This window comes from Mytilus californianus, unplaced genomic scaffold (genome assembly GCF_021869535.1).
Source record: "Mytilus californianus isolate M0D057914Y unplaced genomic scaffold, xbMytCali1.0.p SCAF_5, whole genome shotgun sequence".
Taxonomy (NCBI): domain Eukaryota; kingdom Metazoa; phylum Mollusca; class Bivalvia; order Mytilida; family Mytilidae; genus Mytilus; species Mytilus californianus.
This window is the reverse complement of record NW_026262701.1, coordinates 64135703-64163649: the sequence shown is the minus strand read 5'-3', so window position 1 is coordinate 64163649 and position 27947 is coordinate 64135703. Positions and strand designations below refer to the sequence as shown.

The following is a 27947-nucleotide window of genomic DNA, read 5'->3' as shown; positions in this document are numbered from 1 at the left end:
AACAGTAAATTTCTAACTATATTTACTCCTATATAGCTTTTAATCATCAACACTTAGAAAACAGAAAATTTTCAAATAAATCTGTCACTCAAGATAAGACATTAACCATATGTTTAGTAAACTGATACCGTAACAGGACATATAAACAGGTGAAAATTATCTATAAAGGCTTAGTGTAATCAAACTTTATGTATATAATTAACAATTTCTGTTCAAAGGAAAATAACTCAATCACAAAAAAATACCACTTATGGATATTAAAAAGGGCAATAACTCACAAACGAGAAAAGCTAAATTCGTGAAAATTGAACGTGACCTTCATTTAGTCGCAGGAAACAACATATCTAAATTTGAAAAAATTTTGTCAAAGGGTTTTCATGTTACTGAAGAGACACTGTTTGGCAGCCGCCCGTCCGCCCGCCCGCCCGCCGTACATCCCCAAATCAATAACCGATTTTTACTTCGAAAATCCGGTTAAAAACTTAACATTGACCAATGAACCGTGAAAATGATATCAAGGTCAGATGAAACCTGCCAGACTGACATGTACCCCTTACAATAATTCCATACACCAAATATAGTTGACCTATGGCTTATAGTATTAGAAAAACAGACGAAAACACAAAAACTTAACATTGACCAATGAACCATGAAAATGAGGTCAAGGACAAGAGACACCTGCCAGACAGACATTTACACCTTACAATCATTCCATACACCAAATATAGTTGACCTATTGCTTATAGTATTAGAAAAACAGACCAAAACACAAAAACTTAACATTGACCAATGAACCATGAAAATGAGGTCAAGGTCAGATGAAACCTGCCAGACTGACACGTACCCCTTACAATCATTCCATACACCACATATAGCTGACCTACTGCTTATAGTATCTGAGAAACGGACCTAATCACGTAACTTTAACCTTAATCTCTGATCCATGAAATTAGGTCGAGGTCAGGTGAACCCTGTCTGACGGACATGTAGACGTTGCAAGGAAGCCATATACCAAATATAGTTATCCTATTACTCATAATAAGTGAGAAATTCACATAACAAAATAATTATAATTTTTTTTCAAGCAGTCCCTGAACTATGAAAATGAGGTCAAGGACAATAGACATATGACAGACGGAAACTTCGTAACATAAGGTATCTGCATACAAAGTATGAAGCATCCAGGTCTTCTACCTTCTGAAATATAAAGGCGAGACAAAACCGTAAATATGAGTTAGAAATCTGTAAACAAAAGTTATAAATTTGTTAATGGGATATACGAATCTTTGATTTTCTATTTAAGTCGTTTTTTCGAACAAAAAAGTAAATAAATTGCTTCGCTGAGCGCAGCTGGATACGACCGCAGATGTCCAACCCTGAAAAGTTGTGGCCAAAATGGACACATTATTCGCGTTTGATACAGGTCTGAATTTGGATTGTAATTAAATATTTGACACATAATAGGTTTCTGACACAGGATAAGTGTAGTCAAAGAACTTAAAATTGGTTGTATGATTTGAATTTATATTCAATTTTTTGCTTTTGTGCAATACACTATCATGACTATGCTGTTGCGAATTGCCCCCCCCCCCCCCAATAAAAAATTTACCCGTTTTTTTTTTTTGCTTTTGTGCAATACACTATGCTGTTGAATATTAACCCCACCGCCCAAAAAAAAAAAATTGAAGAAATTTTCTTTTTAATTTCTGAAATCTGAAATGAGAAAAATTGTAGCCCTCCCCACAAATTCTTATTTACCCCCCCCCCCCCCCAAATTTTTTTCAACTCCCCCTTTCCCTTATTCCAAAAATAATCTCAATTCAAATTTCTAATGGAGTTTGCAGCCATAACTACTCATTTAAATACATCATAAAATATTAAAATATAAAATGACATACAGTCATGGTGAAAATTAATATTAATAGTAACTTCTAAAAAAAAAATTACAGATAATCATCTCAAGACAATCATCATTTCTTAATATATAATTTACAAGCAGTGTAAGGGAGGTAATCAAACATATAAACAACAGTATTCTATAAATGGATTGGATTACCTCTCTTACACTACTTTTAAATTGTCTAAATTGTCCTTTAACCATAAAAACCCTTGTTTTTCCCCCTTTTTTGCCCCTAATTGCTAAATTGTTTGAGCCATAACCCCCCATAACCACCCCTTTGTTGTATGGAAACTTGTGGTATAATTTCAGAGAGATTCATACACTTAAACACAAGTTATTGTCTGGAAACTGCAAAAATGCTTATTTGGGCCCCTTTTTTGGCCCCTAATTCCTAAACCTTTGGGACCATAACCCCCAAAATCAATCCCAACCTTTCTTTTATGGTTATAAACCTTGTGTTAAAATTTTTATTGATTTCTATTTACTTATACTAAAGTTATTAACCGGAAACCATCTGTCTTCGGACGACGCTGACGACGACGACGACGACGACGACGACGTGATACCAATATACGACCAAAATTTTTTTTAATTTTTGCGGTCTTATAAAAACCATCATTTTGAAAAAAAAATAAAATTGTCGCTCCAGTAGATATCCAAACACAATTGCAGGATGACGTATTGTAGGATAGCTTTTTACGAAGAGAATTGCAGGATGTGAATTGCTGGATAGCTTGACACTTGACACAATGCCGATGTTATCGGCTTAGCAATTGATACAGTATATATATATGTATATAACTTTTTACTATTCTTAGACTTATAAATAAGTGTCCAATTTATAAAATTAACAATAAATACGAATATGCTTGTCTTCCTTTTTTAATATTTTTGTTTTTCTTTATTTCCCAAGATATTAAGAACAAGTGACAATAAACTGCTTCGCCTAGCGCAGCTGGATACGACCGCAGAGGTCCAACCCTGAACAGTTGGGGCAAAAATGGACACAATATTTAAGCTTGATACAGGTCTGAATTTGGATTGTAATTAAATATTTGACACATTATTGGTTTCTGACACAGAATAAATGTAGTCAAAGACCTTGACATTGGTTGTATGATTTGAATTTATATTCAATTGAAGATTTCTTGTTGTTGTGCAATACACTGTGCTGTTGCGCAATACTTAGTAAATCTGTTTTCAGACTATATACAAAGAATTAGCAAAATAAATTGTGACCCCCAATTTTTTTCTTTGGAAAATTGACAATTTCTTAAATCTTGAGGAAAAAAAATTGACCACCCCCAAAATTCTTTTTTTTACCCCCCCCCCCTCCAAAAAATTAATATTTGAGATAATTTTCTTTTGAGGAAAAAAAATTGCCCCCCCCCCCCCAAAAAAAAATAAATTTGTTTGCGGTCGTATAAAAATGTATTCAGTAAATTAAAATCTGAAAATTCATTATCAAAATACTCCTGCTTAGTAATCCTTCTTGGTATAAAGTAACTTTACTCTTCATAAAGGTCTAGAGTTTCATTGTTGTCATGGAATAATTTTTGTGACTGGTCAATGCAGCTTTTAGATAGTTTCATGAATCATACATGTATGTCTTGTCACTTCCAGGCTAGATAAAAAATTGGAATCTACCTGAAATAAATACAAACAAAAATAGTTATTATACGGTTTTACTACGAATTATTATATCATTCTGTATTTGCCCTGAATTTGTTATATGTTACTGACGTCTTTCTGTCGGGCTGTTCATTATAGTTTTATAAGAATTTTTCGACTGTTCTATCTGTTGTTTTTATATATATATTCTGTTATTGGAATCCTTATTCAATGTTATGACTATCGTCCTCGTTTAATTTTCTCAATAACCTTTAAATAAACATGATTTTAAGAAATGGAAAGAAAAAGAAATATACCATTACTTCAAGAATATTCACGTGCTAAAAAAAAACGCATTCCTAACACAAATTCAACAGGCCGTCAAGCGAAATTCCCCTTCTGAATTCAGGACTTTTCACAGATGTGACAAAATTCCGCTGCAGCCAACAAAAATGCGTGTGGATATCCACTATTATTACTGTGCAATGCCAGAAAACAATAAACATGCTCTAGATTATCTTCTTATAATACTGTTAGGTCAACAGCTTGAAAAAATAAAGCATTATTTATCTGGTTACTTGAACCAAGCCAGAGTGTGGTATACAATATGTAGGACAAATGGGACGGGAATTTTTTAGAAGAACACAGGAAAATCTAAATCGCTTCCGAAAACCTAAAAATTCAAAACTATAAATCCCCAACATTTAAGAAAACATAATCACAATATTAAATTTATAAAATTGCAACCACTCGAAACAATCCAGAAACAAGAAGGACAATCACATAAACAATTTGAAGATTCCCGTAAAATTATCGAACTGTCTTGGATTAAACTACTGCAGACAGCATATCATCTTGGTCTAAATAACAATACTATGGGACAATTAAGGAATGACTGTAATATTTTTTCTGTCTATGAAGAAATAACCTCAAAAATGTGATGCACACTGAATAACCCGCGTAGCGGGTTATTTAAAAGTGTGCACCACATTTTTGGGGTTATTTCCAATAGACAGAAAAAATATTACAATCAGTCCTTATAATTTCATTCTAAATTCCATTTTTAAGGAGTAAATCATGAAAAAACTTTGATGAAGTCATGATCACATGACAAAACTATGTCTATGAGCTGATAGACAAAAAACTTTCAGCCAATCAGAAGACCTGTTACATCTAAATTTAAATTATTGGAACATATCTAAAACTTCCTCTATTGATATCATGAATATTGTTGATAAAAGACAAGGTAATAATAGGTCTCATGGAAAACGTATCAATCGAAATCAACGAATTAAACATCGTATAAGTTATATACTTGACGATCTCCTAGCTAACAATGGTAGGCATCAATTAGTTCATGCAGTGTGACACAGTCTCGTTTTTCAGCCCACTCTATGGTTGTACGTGTATAACTACAACTTTTTGTCACCATAGGCTGTTCCCGCGTATCGATAAACCTGAATATCATAAACTGCTTTTTCTGAAAATTAAATATATTAACAGAGGTATTGATTTTATCAACTTATCTAGTATATTTAATGACTCTACCATTAAAAATGTATACCTTCCTATTTTGATAACATAGAACCACCTAATATTTTGTTTACATACAATTTTTAATTATACATCAGTTACACCATACGTTAGTATAGAAAATAATGCTCCTCTAACAAGACACTTTAAATCATCGAATTTCACATATGTTCCCTATGGCCATATTATTACGGGGACCTCAAACTTTTTGAAAAAAGGACCAATAAATAAAAATATCGTTCTCCATCTAAAATAGATTGGAAACAGTGTCGTCAGGTCAATAAAGACGCTCTTTTATACTACTGTAAAAATTGGTGTAAACGGTAAAAATCTGATAACAAATCTCTTGTTTCTTATTTAAATTAATGTATGAATATTGTGGATATTCGAATATCATATATTGAAAATAATTTAGAAATAAATATAAGGGTACATGATACGCCTTTTTCTAGAATAAGAAACAAACCTCAAGTACTCGCAAAGCGTTTGTGTTCGTACCGGTCATCAAGGCAGCCGACAATGCGCTGGTGGTATGACGTAAATACTACACGGAAGTTCGTTCTTAAGAATGAAATTATAAATTCTTCTACATTCAGTTCCTTGCGCTACACAGAGAGTCAAATAATGATCAATCATATCATTATCACATCTCAGCTTAAGGCTATTAAGAACATTTGAAGGTCCCGACTATGTATTGGTAACCTAAACTACACATAAAAATGTTAACTACTAATCTTTCTGTGCTTTTAACAGCTTTTGTAATAAAACATATGATAAAAGTGGAATCCACTATTTTTGGAATGTAAAAAATTCTTTGGATGTTTTAGATAAATTACATGCTTTTGATGGTCCTTTTAATTCTGTTGACAGCTTTGACTTCTACACTTCACACAATCTTATCAAGCTAAAGTATACCTATTCAATTTAATGGCCGTTTAAAAAAATCTCATTTCGAATTAATTTTCTGCAACTCGTATAAAGCCTTCTTCTCTAATGAGAAAAGTAAATATGCTTAATATACTTACTGGAAGCGTGATTGGTGATTAAAGCTGTAAAGGAGAAGGTCCGGTAAGGCTAGTTTTGGCCTACTATTCGAAGTACATCTAATGAAAGATTTTTGACAGTCGATTCAAGTAGTTTATGTAAAAGATTTGGACTGATTTGGTCATTAAAGACGCTCAAATTCAAGCTTACATATGAAAAATCTATCAAATATGCCATAAAACGTCACTTTTCAGATGGTTTTTGTCTAAAATGTAAGTGGCCGCATTCGTGTTCAGTCTCAACCTTTATATATGTTATGTATTATCATCAAATACAACATATATTTAAATATTAAGACTGAACACAAATGTGGCCACTTCCATTTTAGACAAAACCCGTCTTAAAATTATCACAAATGCTAAAATTGTGAAGATTTCGGTAATTTTGCATGAATTCATGATGCTGTTACCTGATGCATGTGCATTGTATTGTCAAAAACAGCCCATATTTATGGAACAGAAGTATTCTTCTTTCCAATACTAAAAGTTTACATTTTACCAAATTTGTAAAAATGCTATATTTTGGGGCCAAAAAGGGGTCTTACCGGGCCTACTCCTTTTCTCCTCGACACCATTTATGTTCGTTTCGGCAATAAAGTTTATCGTTGTAGGTATTCCTATTGGCATCAATTGAATCACATATTATGGCCAAACTCATGTAATAAGACCTGCCTCAATTCCACAACACTTACATTCAATTTAATGATATTTTTTCGTTAAATAATCAAGAATTTTTAAAATTTACAGCCGAAATATACCAAAACGAATTTACTTTAAATAAATCAAACAAAACAGCAATAACTGTGCTTTCCTAGATTCTGTTTTACACGGGAAACTCTACACAAAAATTTACGACAAAAAGGACGATTTTTCGTTCTCTATTGTTAATCTACCTTTTTTCGGACGGCAATGTTCCTTTTGCACCAATTTACGGTGTTTATATATCCTAACTCGTTCGCTATGCGCGTGTCTGTAGTGACATTTTGGATTTCAAGGATCGTAATCTATGTATTACTGGTAAATTATTAAGTCAAGGATTTCGTTACCACAAATCACTTAAAACCTTTACTAAATTTTTTCATAGATACAAAGACTTGGTTTGGAAGTTTGGCTGTAAGTGTAGAAAACTTATTACAAACGGAATAGCACATCCTATATTTTGCGGAGATGTTTGTAACCGTTTGAATTACATTTGTTATTTCAGGGCCTTTAATAGCTTACTATGCAGTATGGATTTTGCCCATTGCTGAAGGCCGTACGAAGACAGTTGTTAACTATACCTCATTTGGTCTCTGGTGGAGAGTTGTTTGTGGTGCGAAATGCCAGATCTGGTTATTTGACAAAAAAGTGTGCAGTTTGAGAGGAGAGAAGAGGAGAGAGATGGTTTGAGTAGTACAATTTTTTAAAAAGGCCTCAGATTCTGTTAATCGGTCATGAAAAATGATGTTATATTTTCTTTCTTTTATTCATATCTCAATAAATATATTACGTTCTAGTCCAAATAATTATGACGTCTTGAAAAGCTATTTTCATTTTCAAGAGGTTTTTCTATTACGTCATAACGTTGAAGTGGAGCCATTTTTTTGGCTGGACTTCTTTGAGACCTAAATTTACCGTGAAATTTCAAATGCATTGAAATGAAAAATGTTATAGTTGATTTAGAATACATATCACACATATAACCTAAAATTTGAAAAATGTTCTTTTATATGAAAAATAATTAAATTAACTGATTGTCTGACAAACTTCATTAAAATTCGTAAATTGGAATATGTCCAAAGAAGGGCCACTAAACTCGTTAAGGATATAAATCATTTAAGTTATGAGGATAGATTACGTTCATTGGGAATGCCAACGTTGGACACTGGTTCTCCGGTAAAGCGCCCAACGTCCGAGTAAAAAATGATAAAATATAAATTGCAGCAAAACTTGTAAATAAAGAACATGGAACATCCTCATAGTATATTCTATCCAACATATAAATTTCAGCATGTAATATACTACCGTTAATTTGTAATGATCGAGACAGTTTAGATGAAAAAATGTCAAAAAAATACATTTAACGTCATTTTATTTCCTTTGACGTCGAACGTTATCTGATAGCGTGATTTTCAATACCAAAAATGCTAAAAACTTTGAAATCATTATTTTTACGGTGTTTTGTTATCTTGATTAATTCTCAAAAACTTTAATGTGCGCTTTTCTTATGAGTTGAAATTAACACAAATTAAGGTGATACATCTTCCTGTGGACTGTTTCCTTGTGAACTAGTACGCCAAAAAAATCGACTCAGCGTGTTGGTCTTGTACAAAGCAGAATAAATATTAATATCTTATTAACATGCTTTCGACCCGAATATGCATATCATTCGCCGCTGAATGTTCCTCCTCCTCCTCCCCTCCTTCTCCTCCACCTCACCATCATCATCATCATCATCATCATCATCTAGTTTGCCAATCTGTGTTACCATGAATTATCATTGATGTGGTAATATTTATAAATATTTTCAAAATGCACAAGAATGGCGTATAATGCATTCATCACTAAGAATTTTCTTTTGTAGACGAAACGCAACCCTTGAATCTTTGATAGGTTACTTCCTTTGATATTCAATAATACTTTTTTCCTTGGTATTGGAAATTTGAAATGTTAATATAGGAGAGTGACGAGACGTGTTTATATCAGATCAAAGGATTAAACGAATCACTTTTTGATAATGTTTAAAATTATTATAATACTTCAATTTTAGAGGAGAAATGATTGATTGATTGTTGTTTTCTGAACGTACAGTGGCAAATATTTCATGCGGAATTATGACCAAGAGAAGAATTTTCAAACAATAAATAAAATATTGCATGCGTTGTTTTAAAATTTAAAAAAACACCAACTCCAATAAAAATAAACAAAACCATGACGAGAGAGAGAGACGACAAAAACAAACACAAACAGCTAAAAATAAAATATAAAAACATTTTCCATAGATTTTTTTATTAATAGTAGGCAACCCTCTTTGTTGGTTGGTTGTAGCATATTAATCTCACCGACTTTAATTTTAAAAGAGACCACTAAAAACGACCAACTAAACAGCTTCTCCTTGTAGATACTCTTATACTAGTAGTATTATGATTTGGTTTGTTTTTTGGTGTTTTAACGCCACTTTTAAGCACCGCTTTTGGGCTATTTCGTGGCGGCCAGTTTTTATTGGTGGAGGAAGCCGGAGTGCCCGGAGAAAACCACCGACCTTCGATAGGAAAACTGACGATCCTAGTCAATTAAGATTGGAGTCGAGTGCACCCGCACGAGCGGGGTTCGAACTCACAACCTCAGTGTTGACTGGCTAGTGATTACAGTAGTAACTTCTTAGACCACTCGGCCACCGAGGCCCAGTAGTATTATGTATCCTATTCCGCTTGAATATCTGATATTTATTTCAGTATTTGAAATAACCCAAGATATATGAGGTGGTTTATAGAATAGAAAATAATGCCCCCCCCCCCCCCAAAAAAAAAAATAAAGAATGAAGAAAAATAGGCAATCAAATAAAGAATACAAAATAATGGGGTGTAAAAAAAATAATTGTATAAAAATTAAGAATAAGGTAAAAAAATACTGATTTCAGAAATAAATAATTTACAGAATAACGAAACTTTGCGTTTTCTGCATATCAAATTTATTATTGATAATTGACAATAGACAAGTAGGTCATTTGGAATGAAATGTTGAACTGGTCGTAATCGGAACCGGTTTATTGAAATTAGCGATGCAAATTATATACATTCATAAGCATCGGCATTTTTCTCCAAAATCACGATCTAGCACGAGTTAACGGATCATTTCGTTCCAAAGCGCTATTTTGGATTTATCTTCATCATTTACGCCCAGCGCCGAATATTTGAAAGCCAAGGATGTAAAAGAACAGAAAGAGTTGATGAGCTATATGACCAAAAAGGACATAAAAAATAGCCAAATCAGTCGAAGATTAACTTTGCCCGATAATTTCAAAATTTATCAATGGATAATTAAAGGGAATTGAAAGGAATTGCAGAATCAAAACGGCTCTTTCGTCGACAAAGTTCCTACATCTTCAGTTTCATATTTGTAAGATCCATAACTCATTATAATTAAAAAAAAAACCAATTAATTGGTAAGATCTGGAAGACTGATGCTTGAGGACGGATGACATTGTCTAAGAATTTTTGGGGGTATTTTTAGTACCAATAAATTTTAAATATATTTTAATATTCTCCAAAACAATTGATTAATAGGCAATGTTTTAATATTTTGTTGGACAGTTGGGCAATCAAGGATTAAATCTAGTTCTGGTGATCGAATTCTTACTCTATCGGATTTCAGATTTCTCTTAATATCGGTTAACTACCGGTACTCTCTGTTATAAAACTGAATGTTCAGCTTCTCAGTACCTCATATGACAAACCAAATATGATCAAATATACCTCATGTCATCTTAACTTCTTCTTATTATCCCAGATATCCAAATTATCACGAAGAAATTAAAATGGTCTTTTTCTCCCCCGTTTGGTTTAAATCCGATATTCAGATATTAATCAAAATTGATAAATGGTATCATTTGTGCAGTACAGTGACAGATTAAAAAAAAAAAGGGGTTGGGGTACGGGGTAGTGTCGTCATACGTATGTCGTTGATACAGACAAGAAGATTTATCATGTCAATATAATGATACAACAGGAAATGTTCATATGCAGGATCTGAACACAAGAATTTTACAGAATAATCATATTTACAGAAAAATGGCCTAAAGAATTACAGAATACAGAAATGTAGACACCTCTCCCCTAATCCAGACCGTCATATATATTATATTGTGACGGATAGTTTTGTTGATCTATTTAACTGTTTTAATTTTCGAGAAGAATATTTGTACAAGGTGTTGTTAATAAATGTAACGGACAATATATACCATGCCCTCTCAGCCGACGTCGTAATTTCATTTAAATGAAAGAAAGTATTTAAAAGCTTGTTTCCCTGTGCAACATGATATAAAACTCATTAGGCAGAGCAATTTAAAGGCTACTTGCATAATTGTTATATCGTATTAAATTCGGTATCAAATTTATATTAATAATAAACGTTACATATCTTGAATATTGAAAACAGGTTAAAATTATTTACTTGCATTAATATTGATATTTATCATAATTTATATTTAGTAGTAAATACAGAAGTTTTGAATATTTGATAAATAGCCTGCTGTTTAATCCATATCGCTCAACTTTGATGCGCACCCATTATCACACCCCTTTATCGCATGCCTACCCTTTATCGCACCCCTATTCGGATTTCTCATTTATGACAGTAGTGATTCCGACTAAATTTACATGAAGTCCGATGTTTGTTAAACTAGATTTTTATATTTCAAAAGTGCACATTTTACTCACCAGTCTCAAAGTAGTCTCTTGTTTATTACAGTATAGTATTACTTGTTATTAAATTTTTGGTTTATTGTTGCTATTTTTTTATTAACAGGTTTTATTCAGAATGTGTTTTATATAGTACAACATTACTATAGGAGGATAAAAAAAACTGAATGAACTACCATACAAAACACAAACAAACAAAAAATACGATAAGCAAAATATTTCTATGGACAACAGGACCTAAATTGTAAGGTAACCCAATAAGCAGTTCCTATATATGATAAAACTTTTAAAACATGGCAAAATAAATAAATCTGAAGGTAACCCAGGTGCTTTCGATCAGTAAGCAGTTCTTATATACTCTCCTGTTTAAATCTGTGATAAAGCGTATACATGGCAAAATCCGTATCACATCCCGTTTCATCCCTCGGGCTGATATTGATATCTCGGGATGATACGGCATGTGATACGGATTTTGCCATGTATTATTCTCTATAAAAACATCCGGTTCGGTTTTTTTCTAGGTCTGAGAAAAACGCAACTGTATTACATTTAAACAATTGATTAATAAAAATTGTCACATGGTGTCTTCTTATGTCGATAATTACAATGTATGTTATTGATCTGTAAGTTATATATTCGCCATCCATAATAATTATCTAATATGTTTATTTGGCATGCCATACTCGAAAGAAGTGCGGACGTGATAGAAAGCACTCTTTACCAAAACGTCAACGGAGATTACATTCCACGGAGGTTACATTTCGATGATTTCGTCATTTATAAAACATAATACGTGTATCTGAAGATAGAATTTGTACTAAAATTAAATGTTGACACCGATATCGATCTGTTGGATGTAAAATTTATTTTCAAAATAGGTGTTTATTTAGAATAGACCATTCCACGGAGATTACATGCTTAACAAATCTCTGCAGTTTTCAACTTTGTTTAGTTTTTCAGACTGATATGATTTGGAATAAATGACCATAGTTATAAACAAAATTATTTATGGTAACCTTATAATCAAATTAAACTCATATCACACTCAATGTTGTGCTTAATATTTTGTCCTGCTTGGTCTTTTTTCCGTTAACGGAAATTACAGGTTTACGAAAAAAATATTTAGACGACCGTACCGATCACTATCGTTGTGCAACATGTACTAAACTTTATAAAAATTAAAAATATAGATAATAAAGAAATATAAAAATCTCAGATATAAGTATAACAAGCTACGGGTATATATAACTCGAAGTCGTTAGTTTTGCTTTCTTTCGGTGGGACAAATTAACGTCATAAAATGGGCCCTTTAACGGAGAACCAGTGTGGAATGTCGTCGAGACAGAAACGACATGATTCAAGTTTACAAAGCGTTACATGGTATTGATGATATCAACTGGATGAATCTTTTTACATTAGCACCATCTAATACAATTAGAGGTCACTCTTTAAAACTATTTAAGAAACAGTGTAGGACGATACATAGACTAAATACTTTTTCAATTATAGTAGTGGATCAGTGGAATAACCTGTCAGATTTAACAGTGACGGCAAAGTCTTTGAATAGTAGTTAAGTCTGCGTTAAATGACGAAAACTGGAACCCGTATAAATTTATAAGTTCGTGTTAATTGTTAAGTTGTGCACACCTATATACGTTTTTATTTTTTTAATAAGTATAATATATATATTATTATGCAATAAGAAATTTCATTAGGACATTCCAAGATGAGGGGTCAGTAGAAGCCATGGCTTATTTTATGACCCGAAGACAAAGGTACAAAGGTACAAAGGTGTGTATATATTTATGTCTGTGCCTTTCTGTATTTTAATGCAGATGCTATAATATTTATGGACTGTAACAAAATTATTTCTTTGCATCGAAAAAAGCTTCTATAAAAATAATCATGGTCAAAACACGCAACCTTCAGAAATTTGCCAAATAAATAATGAGAACATAAAAATCTGAAGTATGAACACGATAAATGACACAGCCGCCATTTTGAAAAATACCGACAACGTAGAAAAATTCATGGTTCATCGATTAGGGACGTAATTTGCCAACGAAATAAATTGTTAATAAATGTGCTTCGCCGAGCGCAGCTGGATACGACCGCAGAGGTCCAACACTGAACAGTTGGGGCAAAAATAGACACAATATTCAAGCTTTATACAGGTCTGAATTTGGATTGTAATTAAATATTTGACACATCATAGGTTTCTGACACAAAATAAATGTAGTCAAAGAACTTGAAATTGGTTATTTGATTTGAATTTATATTCAATTGAAGATTTCTTGCTGTTGTGCAATACACTGTGCTGTTGCGCAATACTTAGTAAATCTGTTTTCAGACTATACACAAAGACTAAGGAAAATAAATTGTGACCCCCAATTTTTTTTGTTGGAAAATTGATAATTTCTTAAATCTTGAGGATTTTTTTTTTACCCCCCCTCCCCCCGGGGGCTCCAAAAAAAAATATTTGAAGACATTTTCTTTTTGGAAAATGTGGTACAATTTAAGAGACATCCATACACAACACAAGTTATTGTCTGAAAACTAGAAAAATGCTTGTTTTGGCCCCTTTTTGGCCTCTAATTCCTGAACGGTTTGGGCAATTTTCCCCAAAATGAATCCCAACCTTCTACTTGTGGTATTGAACCTTGTGGTACAATTTCAGAGCAATCAAAATACTTATACACAAGTTATTGTCCTGCTAGTTTTGGGCCCCTATTTTGCACCTAATTCCTAAACGGTTGGGACCATCACCCCCCAAAACAATTCCAACCTTCCTTTTGTGGTATTGAACCTTTTGGTTAAATTTCATAGAGATCCATGCACTTAAACTAAAGTTATTGTCCGGACACCAAATGTCTTCGGACGACGACGACGACGACGACGACGTGATAGCAATATACGAACGCAAAGTTTTCGCGGTCGTATAAAAATAGGATGCAGCGCTACATGTTTGTTTCAGATAATACAATATAGCTGCAAATTAATACCTTTGTTTAAGGAATTTGTGAAATTGATGTATAAGAAGACGACGGTTTGCTAGTTTGACAATACAGTTAACGGGCAGAGGAGTGGAAAAAGAGTAATATTTACAATTTACAAGGGACGTAATTTCATCTAAATTTAAACTGTCAGGGTCAGCATTTTAAGAAAGATTTATGTTCGAAGACAAAGAAAAGAGCAGCAAAAGTTAGAAAACGGGTCGGATGAACAGAAAAATTAAAGTTTATTGAAGGGCCTATGCAATTTCTATGAGACAAATTTACTAAAGATGGCGGATTGCTACGTCATCGAAGTCACGTGATGTCTTACTTAGTTGGATATGAAAAAAAAATAAAAGAATAGAAAAAACTCAATATTAGATTTGAGAATGGAAACGGGGAATGTGTCAATGATACAACAACCCTATCATAGAGCAGAAAACAGCCCATGGCCACCAATGGGTCTTCAACGCAGCGAGAAAATCCCGCACCCGGAGTTCAATTAATATTTAGATTATGATTATATCTATGTATCTCAATGCTTGGAGTTCTTTCAGCTAAAATAAAAAATACAAAAAAAAACAAAGAAGAAGAAACTAATAATCAAGAATATTTACCTTTATATCATCATAATCCTCCAAATTTATTCGTCTTCTAGTTGAAATGGCCGCAAAACAACATTCATGCGCCTTTTGCCATTTGGCAAATTTAAACGACTTGTATATAGGAAGTTTCGGCAATGAACTATTTCATACAATTGTTCTTTAATATCTTGAGCAAAAGCACACAAAATATTAAACAATGTAAGACTTTCCAATGTGTACTATTTCCTGTGTGAAACGTCATTTGTTTTGAGTTGTTCGACGATCATTTAAGCTTTATATTGTAGGCACATTTTTGTATTCTAACATTTAAAGTATGAAAAAATGTTCAATAAGTTATAGATAACCTACCACTAGATAAGAACAATGGCTCCTATTTCAGTATTCCCGAGGCAAAAAGCAAATAAGGGCAGCTCAACTACCCAAAAATCGCCATTAAAGGGCAATTACTCGAATAAGGAGCGTACAGACGATTCCGGCCATGAGGTTTATTTGTAGATCTTGTCTTGCGGATCAGTTTTGCTACATACAGTTTATGTCTATTTATTAAAATTTTCAAGATACAAGGCATAAATGAAACAAATTGGTAAAATTCGCCATTAGAGATCACCCCTTTTTTTTGGTGGGGTTCGTGTTGCTCAGTATTTAGTTTAATTTGTTGTGTTTTGTGTATTGTTTGTCTTTTCGTCGTTTTTCGTTTTTTGCCATGGCATTGTCAGTTTGTTTTCGACTTATGAGTTTGAATATATCCCTTTTGTATCTTTCGCCTCAATTTTAAGGGCAATAACTCATACAAGAAGTCGTTTGACAGTTTTGATGTGAACGACTGAAGGTAGATCTTATCATTTTGCACATTTTTTCCCACGTAAGAGTTCCTTCCCCATTGCTTTATTTTTACCATGTCTGCCATGTTGGTTGGCAGGTGCGGTCATCGGACACATTTTCAGAACTCTTTTTAAAAGTTAATGGACGACAGACGACGACGACGACAGACGAATAATGCCAAATGATGACAAAAGCTCACACTGAGGCTTTGGACCAGGTGAGCTAATAAAAGAACAATAAATCCTATACTGTTTTTTGTAGGTTTTGACAACAACAGTTCACATAACGTCATTGAAACACTCAGCAAGTCCCATGAAGGATATTTTAAACGGTAGACTTTTAACTGTGTGTTTATATTTCTGCTTGATTTTATTTCAAATACATAATTCTATGCATAACTGAAATTTTTATTTTTTTTTTTTAATTCTGTGTTATAAATATTCTTTTTATTACATTGGGCATGGACCTTTTTACCCTCTTCATGCCAAGGCGACATGTCGTTTGGTGGTTTAATGCCAAGGCAAACTTACTCTTGTAAAGTATAAGCGGTTACTATAGTAAAAGTAGGATTATATAAATTATACAAAGTAAGGATGGGAGGGGAAAATATTGGTTGTTATATTGGTGAGTTTTGGAAGCTTCTATGGGCCATTCGATATCCTCGGAAACAAGATTCTCGGAACGTCTCGAAAAGTTTCGATCATTTATACAGGTAGTTGTTTAGGTCTTTGATACGGTCCTCTATGGATAGGCTACCACGTGACATTGTATAGTTCAACAATCAATGTTCATCTATAGATCGCAATATTAAAATAAAAATAAAGACTGATTGCAGTAAAAATTCATTTAGATATTGACACCTATTTGCATTTTGGCAGAACATTTGCGTTTCTAATAATGCGAAATAATCAGAATGTTTATTAAATATCAAGTATAATGATAACGCAATTATATAATTCATGCTTTGAGGCGGCCCCTGTGCGCGTTGTGTGTGTAGTATTTAATACAACGTGCTATTGTGTATTGAGCATTGTGACAATAAACCTGGGAATAGTATACTTATATATTATGTCTCAGAATAATCTGATTATTTCTAAACGTTTACCACGTGACCTTATGTAAAAGTAATCTAGAAGAAAATTAACAAAACGATATTTCTGTTATAAATATTTATCTTAGGTCGGAAAGCATAATTATAATTAAACAAAACGATATTTCTGTCAAAATATTTAATTTCATTAAGATACACTAACAGACCAAGAAAATTTTCATTAACACATTATTAAGTTTAAACTGAGACTTAATTTGTCATTAATAGAATATAATGTATAATGTTATATCATGTCCGACATGTCTGAACAGTGAATACATTTATGAAAATTTTATGCAACATATGAGCACCAATTATCAGGGATGCGAACACATAAGTTAGTTAAATTTTAACTGTAGTGAATGAAAAAAATACTTCACAACGATTTTAAATCCTTGCATCTCACAAAAAAACGTATTTAATATTTTACAATAATCATTTAAATACTACGTAAATTATTTAATTCCGTTTTAGTATGGTATTATAAGTATCTGCTTACATTTTGTATAGCAATATATTCATATAATGGAAATATAGATTTGAAGAAGAGATTAATTTAAGAAATAAAATGTCCATTAGTAAATACTTGATGTTTATTTTTATTGATATTATATTTTCAAAATTTCGGAAATGATTCATTAACAGGAATGTATGTTGATTAAATTTCAATTCTTTTTGTTTTGTTTTTAATAGTTTGATCTTATAGCATCTTAATCTTTTCAATGTGGTGCGATTTTGAAAATTGTGTATTCATTGTGTTGACCAGCTATCATACACCCGTCTTGGTTTATTTACATTATATTACACCCTTTTGCGTTTACACAAATTTTGGATTAAATGCCCATGAATCCGGAGTCAAAACACTTGAGGTAGGTAGTTTGATATCCGAATTCAACTAGCATTAGATATGAGCCTAGAATAAATATACGAGATGATGCAAATGCGTATTATAATCCAGAGTATCAGTGCGTATGCTTTCCATTTTCTATTTCTTGCGCTGCGCAAGAAAACCACGTGCATGCATAAATATTAATTTCACTCGCGGACTGTAAATTTTCAGGACATGGCAGTAAGAGCTGGACATGTGACGTTGAATCATGGTCATCATAAGTTAAGGTATTCTGACCTCTAACTGTTTCTCTTTTCTAGTTTTCTTTTTTTGAGTAACTGTACTATTATAAACTTTGAAATGTTCGAAATACTAAAGATTTTCTTCCCAAGGAATAAATAGATTACCGTAGATGTATTTGGCAAAACCTTTGTTTTGAAATTTTGGGTCTTCAATGCTCTTCAACTTCGTACTTTATTTGGCCTTTTTAACATTTTTTATTCGAGCGTCACGAAATGCGCGTCTGGCGTACAACATTTTAATCCTGGTATCTATACAATTTTATATATCTACATAGGGTACATATCTTTTTTTATACTAATTGGTTTTTTTGAGAGCATATTCAGGTATTCATAAAACTTCTTCAGAACTAAGTTTTTTCTATAGAATATTTGGATTGATTAAAGTAACTACAGGAAATCCTTAAAATTTGAGATGTTTTAAAAGACCAAAGTAATTGTCAGTATATAAGAGGTCCCAATGAAGCTGGTGTGTTACTCTCAAAAACAAAACATGACATAAGTTGCATGCCACAGTTACACTTCACATGGAAATTGGACTTTCAATTTCTCTATATATATACACAATCTACCATGAGTACAGACGACAGCTTCAATAATGATTATAAGAATAATTAAAGCCATCAAGGAAACAAAATATGAAGATATGACAGATGAAATAAATACATCCAGATTATTTTAGCAAACTGAGTGCTAAAATTTTATAATGCGATTGGTCTATGCAATTTGCTTTAGACATTCGGTTTGCAGAAACTAAGAATTGAATAGGATTAGGACTTTGTATGTATATTAAACACGAAGAAAAACTGATGTAAAATAGTCTAGCCTTAAAAGGTAAATTCATATAGTAGCTGTATACCCTTTTCTGTTTACAACTAAAATCCAAAAGTGCTTTTAATTGACTTGTGTAAGAATCTACACACAATTACATATTTTCAATAAAGGTGTTTTAACATCATAAGTACCTTATTCTATTCAGTCAATTATTTCAAATCTAAAGCCAAAAAAAATCAGCAACATTTTTTTGGTGACCAGTCAGCTGTCTCGGGTTCACGTGTTGCTTTTCTTTTTTTTAAGAAAGCAACTTGTTTTTCATTCAACGTGTGGTTCGTTTGATATCAGGGTTGCGTTAAATATCGTAGCGGATACATAGGGCTACGTAGATTTATGACTATTGAACGTGTAGCTAGCCTAGCTGCTACATAGATATTGATAGCAGCTAGGCTAGCTACTCGTTCAATAGTCATAAATCTACGTAGCACTACGTAGCCGCTACGATATTGAACGCAACCCAGTTCTTCAATGGTCAAAATTCAATTATGACGTCTTTTCTTGCTTTTCTCTGAATTTCCTAAGTGACGTCACTAAAAAAGGCGACCATGCCTGATGACGTCACATAGAAAGAACACATCTTTTGCAGATTATTGCAAAAGAAGGATTAAGTTTGTCTACATATTGTCCAAAAATCATTAGAGATACAGATTCCACCACCAAATCTTGTGCAATACGATATTTCTCTACTCTCGACAGTTAGATTTTAAATATTTAAGGTAGTTCATAAGTATATACTTTTTGAGATAGAATTTTCTCATACTTTGCCAAAAGGAAGAGTTTACTATGCTTTTTTCAAAAATATAATAAAAAGTATGGGTCACCGTGCTATTTTCCAAGCTATGAGTCGTTGAAAATTGCCTAAATTTGGTTAGATTGTTCATGAAAAAACACATTTGTGTGCATAAAAAAAATTCTATGAGATAGAATTTTGAAATAAATTGTAAGAGGATAGGTTTCATAATATGTTTTAAGAAAATAAAAAGAAAAAATGGTGTCACCGAACTTGTTTTCTTGCTACAAGTAAAAATTAAAAATTTCCCTATCAGTCCAGTATATATTTTTTTACTAAAAGAGTTATCTCCCCTTAAATGGCTTATTTGAAAAAAATGATTCTAAAAACATAAAAATTTGATATTTGTTTAAATATTTTGAATAATACAATAAATAACCAAGTTTTCTTTATATAAATAAACAATCTAACCATTAAATTGCAAATCTGTCTCCAAATTTGCAGATTTGGGCAAATAACTAGACCAATTTTGTATTGAGATTGTACAATCTAAGATGGCGGTATACCATGAATCTATCTTAAAACGCTCGGGAAGCCTTGCGTTTTAAATTTGAAAATTTGAATGTCCAGTCGAGTGGAAAAAATGTATCACACTCCATGCAGTGGTAGAATCTATATTATTAACATCCGTATATGATATCTCCAATTCATATGATAATTATGCAGTTATGCTTGATGTGCGAAAATATTTGACGTTCCTTAGACTTTTGCAGGAACAATATTACCCGAAAGGAAAAATCTAAAGAATCAAAAAATATATAGTTAACATGCGTTTGACGGTCTGACATGACCTGAACATGAATTTGATCACTAGAACTTTGAAAGAACGTAAAAGATTTTTTTAAGTCTAACTTTATGTTGTTAAATTAACTATTACCAAGACTAAAAATATGTGTTCAATCGTAACAGCTGAGAAAAAAGTCAAAGGCTTATATTATTATACTTACAGCTTTAATCTCCCTGTCCTGAAGTGATGCATTACATGAATAACTGTCGTCATGATAAGGACATTTAAGATATGCCTCTTCATTGTGTATAATAGCTCCCTTCAGGCATTCCCTGCAATTATATATAATCTCCATGGAAATGATAATTGCAAATGCCAATACATCTGCATACCAAATATCAGTGACTTAACATTAATGGTTCTTCTTAAACTGATCTTATCACTCACCTTAACATGTAAACTATGCAAAACATTTAAAGTCAATAGACCATGACTGAGGGGGCGGGGCCAAATAATCTCCATGGAAATGAGATGTGCTAACTATTATACATCTGCATACAAAACATCATTGATTTTCACAAAATAGTTCCCCTTATACTGACCTAATCACAAACTTATACATGTAAACTAAGCAAAAGTTCAAAGCTGATAGACCAGGACTGAAGGGGCAAGAGCAAATTGTATCAATGGAAATGAGATATGCCAAAGCTTATACAACTGCATACCAAATATCATCGACCTACCACTATTGGTTCCCCTTAAACTGACCTAATCACAAACTAATATATGTAAACTAAGCAAAAGTTTCAAAGTCAATAGACCATGACTGAGGGGTCGGGGCCAAATAATTCCTATGGAAATGAGATGAGCCCAATTGAATGCTCATACAACTGCATACCACATATCATTGACCTACCACAGGTGGTTCACCATAAACTGACCTAATCACAAACTAATACATTATTGCCGCCACCACCGACGCCGGAAACAGCACGCACAAGTCTCGCTTTTTCGACTTTGTTGATGCGAGACAAAAATTGGTTAACATCGTCATTAAAGGGCACTAACTCTAATAAAAACTATTTCGGTCATCTTGACTTATTTGTAGATCTTGTCTTGCTGATCATTTTTGCTATTTAAAGTATCAAAATATTAAAATTTGTAAAGGATTGGTTTAACGGTTCATAAGTTATTGCACGGAAACTGTTGGCAGCCTCCCCCTGTCGTACGACACCAAATCGATAACTGTTTTTTTACTTCGCAAAACCCAGTTAAAAACTTGCATTTTACCCATGTTCTATTTTAAGCTATGTCGGCCATGATGGTTGACAGGCGGGGTTATCGAACACATCTTTTAAACTACATACCACAATAATGATTGTGGCCAAGTTTTGTTAAATTTGGCCAAGCAGTTTCAGAGGAGAAGATTTTTGCAAAATTTAAAAGACAACGACGACGGACGCCGAGTGACGAGGAAAGCTGACTAAGCGCTTAAAACGCCAAAAATTGGTAGAAATCAATTTAAAGTATAGTATAAATCTATCTTAAGGCAGCCACACTTTCATAATGGTCGAAAACATGTTACGAAACTGGGCATGCGCAATGCAAAGTTAAATCGAACGGTAACTCTACAGACGAGTAAACCCTTCAAAATTAAAAACTAAAAGATGACATTAAATCGATTTTTTTCCCTTCAAGATCTAATAAGAAAATTCATGCATGGTCCTTATTTCATGTTAAATTGTCGGCCGCTAATATACTAACAATCCATGGATTGAATATCATCAGAGACAGATATACTTTATAGTATTGGAACTATTTGTAAGAGGAGGTTTTGCATTGTGAACCATTTCCTCATGAACTCTAAGGGAACCAACATATGCATATGTTTTATCACAATAATGACACTTCACTCTCCCATCACCTTCATGTATATTGGAAAGGTAATAGTTCTCAGGATGAGTGTCATCTGTCAATATTTCCCTCAACTCTTTCATTATGTCATTCTCAGACTCAAAGAAATTTTTCTCCAAAATGTCCTTGCATATATTATTTAGCCAGTCGATTTTTTCATCTGATGAGGAGTATACAAAACTATCTGGTAATGGTATTTGGTCATCAAAACCTTTGTCAAATTTTTGAAGAAATAAAGCACAACTCATAGCATCCAAAATTGTATAGTATAAGAGTCTGAATGGCCGGTATGCATTATGGACTTCACCCTTCACATTCCTGGCATTTAGGAGATTCCTGAAATAGTGTGCAGTCCCTCTGTCTCCAGCTGAGTCTTTGTTGTATGTCAGCCTGCAGATTGCCTACAAATATACTTATTCATTATGTAGTGTCACTGATTATTTATTTAATGATTTTTAATGAGATCACTAATTTGAACAAGCATTCTGTGAGTATTGCCTGGCAATACATAGTCCCCTACCGGTTAAAAATTCATTGTACTGGAACAAAATGCTAACTTGATCTATAACTTGTCATGGTGTAAACTTTATACCAAATATCAAGTCAATATCTTCAAGCATGACGAAAAAAAATGTGGAAAATTGATTATTTGAGATTTTCGAAGTCCAAGGACCATAACCCTGCACAAAATCATCAGACCGGAACAAAATTCGAACTTGATCTGTAACTTGTCATGATAAAACTATATACCAATTATCAAATCAACATCTTCAAGCATGACGAAATAAAAGTGAAGAAAACTGATTATTTGAGATTTTCTGTCCAAGGACCATAACTCTGCACAAAATCATTAGACCGGAACAAAATTCGAACTTGATCTGTAACTTGTCATGCTAAAACTATATACCAATCATGAAATCAATATCTTCAAGCATGACAAAAATACGTGCGGACAACTGATTATTTCAGTGAATTTTCTAAGTTCAAGGACCATAACTCAGTACAAAATCGTCAGACTGGAACAAAATTGCAATCCTAAATTCCCCGGTAGGGGACTAATAAAAAGCTTTGAAGAGCCAAAATACGACCGAAACATGTCGACACACGATTTTGCCCTGAATTGATAAACAAATTCCCCCTTTTTGGCACCTATTTCGGTAACAACCAAGCCAAACTATCCCAAATCAATACCAAACTTCTTTTTGTGCCAACAAACATAATATCAAAATTTCAAAATGATTGTTCAATAAAACTCAAGTTAGAACACGACAATGAAGCGTCCACAGACGAATGACAGGGTGATACCATTACACAAGCTAAAATTCTTTTTGGTCATATTAAAAGCAATATCACAAGATATAATGTCAAATGAAATCTGTTATTTGAGCACTTACCGGTAAGCAATATTGTTTAGTTATACTGCTTAATTAATCTAATGATATCAATAATTTCAAAAATTCTTACAGGAGATAATATTTGTTAATTTTTTAAGTAATTTTCCCCCAAAATATCATAGTTTTAAGGTGACTCCTTTTATCTGGTATATATCTGTTCTATTTTTAAGTTATGGTGCATTGTTGATGATTCGCAAAATTTGGTCACAATCCACAGTATAGTTATTGACAAATGGATGACGGAAACAAAGCAGCTGCAACAGATCACTTGAACCTTTGGTCCAGGTGAACTAATAGTACTGTTTTTGGCTATAAATTGCCAAAGTATTTGAAGTTTTTCACATTTAATAACTCTGAGCTATGCTTCCAGAAACATTGTTGTTATTACATTGCTTAATTCAAATTACCTCTAAAAAATTCATGAGTCAATGAAAATCTTCTATTTTTGAAATAAAGCCTTCAAGTCGTGATGTTTGCGTTTCTTCATTCAAAATAGATTGTTGTGCACATTGGAGCCGCTCATCTGTCAACCTATCTCCTGTAAAGTAGGAAATTATTTATAAGGATGGTATAAATTACAATGTTCAAAGCTATTCACCTGTACACATATCTAATTTAGGTTATATATTTAATGGTTTGTTTATTACATGTGTACTAAAAGTTTAAAGTGTTGACCTACTGAGTACTCCCAAATATATATCTGAATGCAATGACCATAAGTAGTGGAGACAAGAGTGCACACGCTGAAATGTCTCGCCTGTTTTAATGACCATTGATTTTATGTTGAAAGTCTTAAAGATAAAGGTTTTACTACAAGTATCACATAAACTTAACATTTTTTAAAGATCCATGACAAAGAGGTCAAGGTCAGATAAAAACTGTCACACAGACATGTACACCTTACATTTATTCCATACACCAAATAAAGTTGACCCATTGCTTATGGTAATTGAAAAACAGACCAAAACACAAAAACTTAATGTTAACCAATGAACCATGGAAATGAGGTCAAGGTCAGATGATACTGGCTAGACAGACATGTACACCTTACAATCATTCCATACACCAATTATAGTTGACCTATTGCTATTAGTATTTGAAAAAAAGACCAAAACACAAAAACTTTACATTGACCAATGAACCATGAAAAATGAGGTCAAGGTCAGATGACACCAGCTAGACATATACACCTTACAATCGTTCCATACACCAAACATAGTTGACCTACTGCTTACAGTACTTGAATAAACTGTTAACACAGAGATATGTCTCGCCTTTTTGTAATTTTGATAATGCAAATGTTGAAATTAAAATAGCAATACTTTAACATGTAAGTTATGCAAATATTCAAAGTCAATGAACAATGACTGAAGGTATATGGCTAAAAAATCTCCATGGAAATGAGATATGCCAATGCTAATACAACTGCATTCCAAATACCATTGACTTATCATAAGTCGTTCCCTTTAAACAAACCTAAACACAAACATTAACTTGTTAACTATGTAAAAGTTTCAAAGTCAGTGAACCATGATGAGGGGGTGGAGCTATATAATGTCCATGGAAACGAGACTTGAAAATGCTAATAAATTTGCATACTAAATATCATTGACTTAACATTAGGGGTTAATCTTAAACTGATCTAATCACAAACTAATACATGTAAACTAAGCAAAAATTTCAAAGTCGATAGACCATGACTGAGAGGTGGGGCCAAATATTCTCCATGGAAATGAGATGAGCTAATGCTTATACAACTGCATACCAATTAACATTGGCCTACCACTAATGGTTCCCCTTGAACTGACCTAATCACAAATTAATACATGTAAACTAAGCAAAAGTTTCAAAGTCAATAGATCATGACTGAGGTGGCGGAGCCAAATAATCTCCATGGAAATGAGATATGCCAATGCTTATAAAACTGCATACCAAATATCATTGACCTACCACTAGTGGTTCCCCATAAACTGATCTAATCACAAACTAATACATGTAAACTAAGCAAAAGTTTCGAAGTCAATAGACCATGACTGAGGGGGCAGGGCCAAATAATCTCAATGGAAATGAGATGTGCCAATGCTAATACAACTGCATACCAAATATCATTGACCTACCACTAGTGGTTCACCATAAACTGGACCTAATCACAAACTAATACATTGTTGACGCCGACGCCGGAAACAGCATACCTATGTCTCGCTTTTTGACTCCGTCAAGGCGAGACAAAAACAGACCAAAACACAAAAAAATAACAATGACCAATGAACCATGAACATGAGGTCAAGGTGAGATGAAACCTACCAGTCTGACATGTACCCCTTACAATCATTCAATACACCACATATAATTGACCTGCTGCTTGTAGTATCTGAGAAACGGACCTAATCACGTGACTTTAACCTTAATCACTGATCCATGAATTGAGGTCGAGGTCAGGTTAACCTTGTCTGACGGACATGTAGACGTTGAAAGGAACCCATATACCAAATATAGTTATCCTATTACTCATAGTAAGTGAGAAATTCACATGACAAAAAAAATGTAATTTTTTTCAAGCAGTCAGTGAACCATGAAAATGAGGTCAAGGACAATGGGCATATGACAGACGGAAACTTCGTAACATAAGGTATCTTCATACAAGGTATGAAGCATCCAGGTCTTCTACCTTCTGAAATATAAAGCATTATACAAATAGTTTACGTCGCCGCCGCCGGATAGTAATACCTATGTCTCGCATACTGCGACTTTCGTCGCAGGCGAGACAAAAACCAGAGTTCTGGTGACTTTTTGCTAAGTTTAACCCTATGGGTTAATACCCTATGGGGAAAAGGTAGCCTCCCGAGAGGTAGCCTCCCGATGTGAGGCTATTTCTATAACGTTATTATTAGGTATTAAGAGACAGGTATTATGACAATAAGTTATTAAATTAATTAATTTCTTTGGAGGATAAGCTCATTATAAAGTGTAAAAAAATTAGTTGTGTTAATTATGCTTAATTATGTTGTGTATTATCTTTAAATTCTCATTTATTCATCTATATGAAAGTCCCCTGTTGGCGGTGGTGGAGGTGGTGGTGGTGGTGGTGGTGGTGGCGGTGGAGGTGGTGGTGGTGTTGGCGGCGGTGTTGGTGGTGGCGGCGGCGGATACGCATGACTACTCGCAGGATATGGTTGATTGATTTTGTGTCTATTTCTATGATGTTTGATCATAGCATCCTTTCTCGAAAATTCCACATCACACTTTGGACAAGTATTATACATCTTGGAGAGATCTTAAAATACATCCTCTTCCTTCAAATGATAGACGAAGAGAAATTAAGATATTGACATCCTTTTCATATTCTCCAATGTCCATAGGCCAAACTTTGTATCCCATCATCTAGTAAGTATATTTTGTCATCATAAAGGGATAAACCCAGCTTATTGATGGATATATGATATAACTTGTGGTCGTGTTAACGGATCAGTGTAATGGTAGACATGCGGATTTCTTTATTGAATAAACATTGTTCATTATAATGTTCGTGTGTTTTGTGATTATTTGATCACACTCTTCCTCACACCCTGTGTTATCTTCTTTTCGCAGAGTTTTCTATACTCCTCAGATATCAATCAGTACATCTTAAACTAGAAACCAACAAATTCCTGTATGGGAATACCATGTGTTTCATCCTTCTTCTTTCCTAACACCTTTTTATTTAATGTGCTATGAAAAGGATGCTTGGGGTTATATTCTGACGTATCAATCAAGTGTATTCCTTCATCATATCTTGATATACATATATATATATCAGTGTTGATGCTGTAGCATAGCGAGTCTGTTTCCGTAAACAAGTTTTGCTCTATAGGAAACTTTAACAAGAAAGACTTCAATATTGTCGAAGCATATATTATAAATAATTTACGTGAAAAGAACAACCAGTGATTATTCATATCAAAGGAGTCAATCGCCATTGGTACTCGCGCCAGGTCGGAAAAATGGCTCCTTAATCTACCGACCGTATGGGTTCCCAGTTTTGATATTAATATGAATAACCAAATGATTGATGTTCAAGAATGTTTGATTAAGGCTTTCGCCAAAGAAGTCACCACCATCGAGGCTCTATATCACTACAAAGCGGATCTGTCCTCAGTTGCGAGGCTGCAATGGCTTAGGTTGGAG

At 33.3% G+C, this 27947-nt stretch overlaps 1 protein-coding gene across 2 annotated transcripts in view; it reads right to left on the bottom strand.

Moving 5' to 3' along the window:
- The window catches only part of LOC127701140 (ranBP-type and C3HC4-type zinc finger-containing protein 1-like), a 494271-nt gene that overhangs the window by 44704 nt on the left and 421620 nt on the right, over positions 1 to 27947 (bottom strand). For both annotated transcript variants that reach the window (XM_052204944.1, XM_052204945.1), the window contains one exon: positions 20696 to 20807. In XM_052204944.1, coding sequence (XP_052060904.1) covers positions 20696 to 20807 — 112 coding nt within the window. The remainder of the gene's footprint in view (positions 1 to 20695; positions 20808 to 27947) is intronic.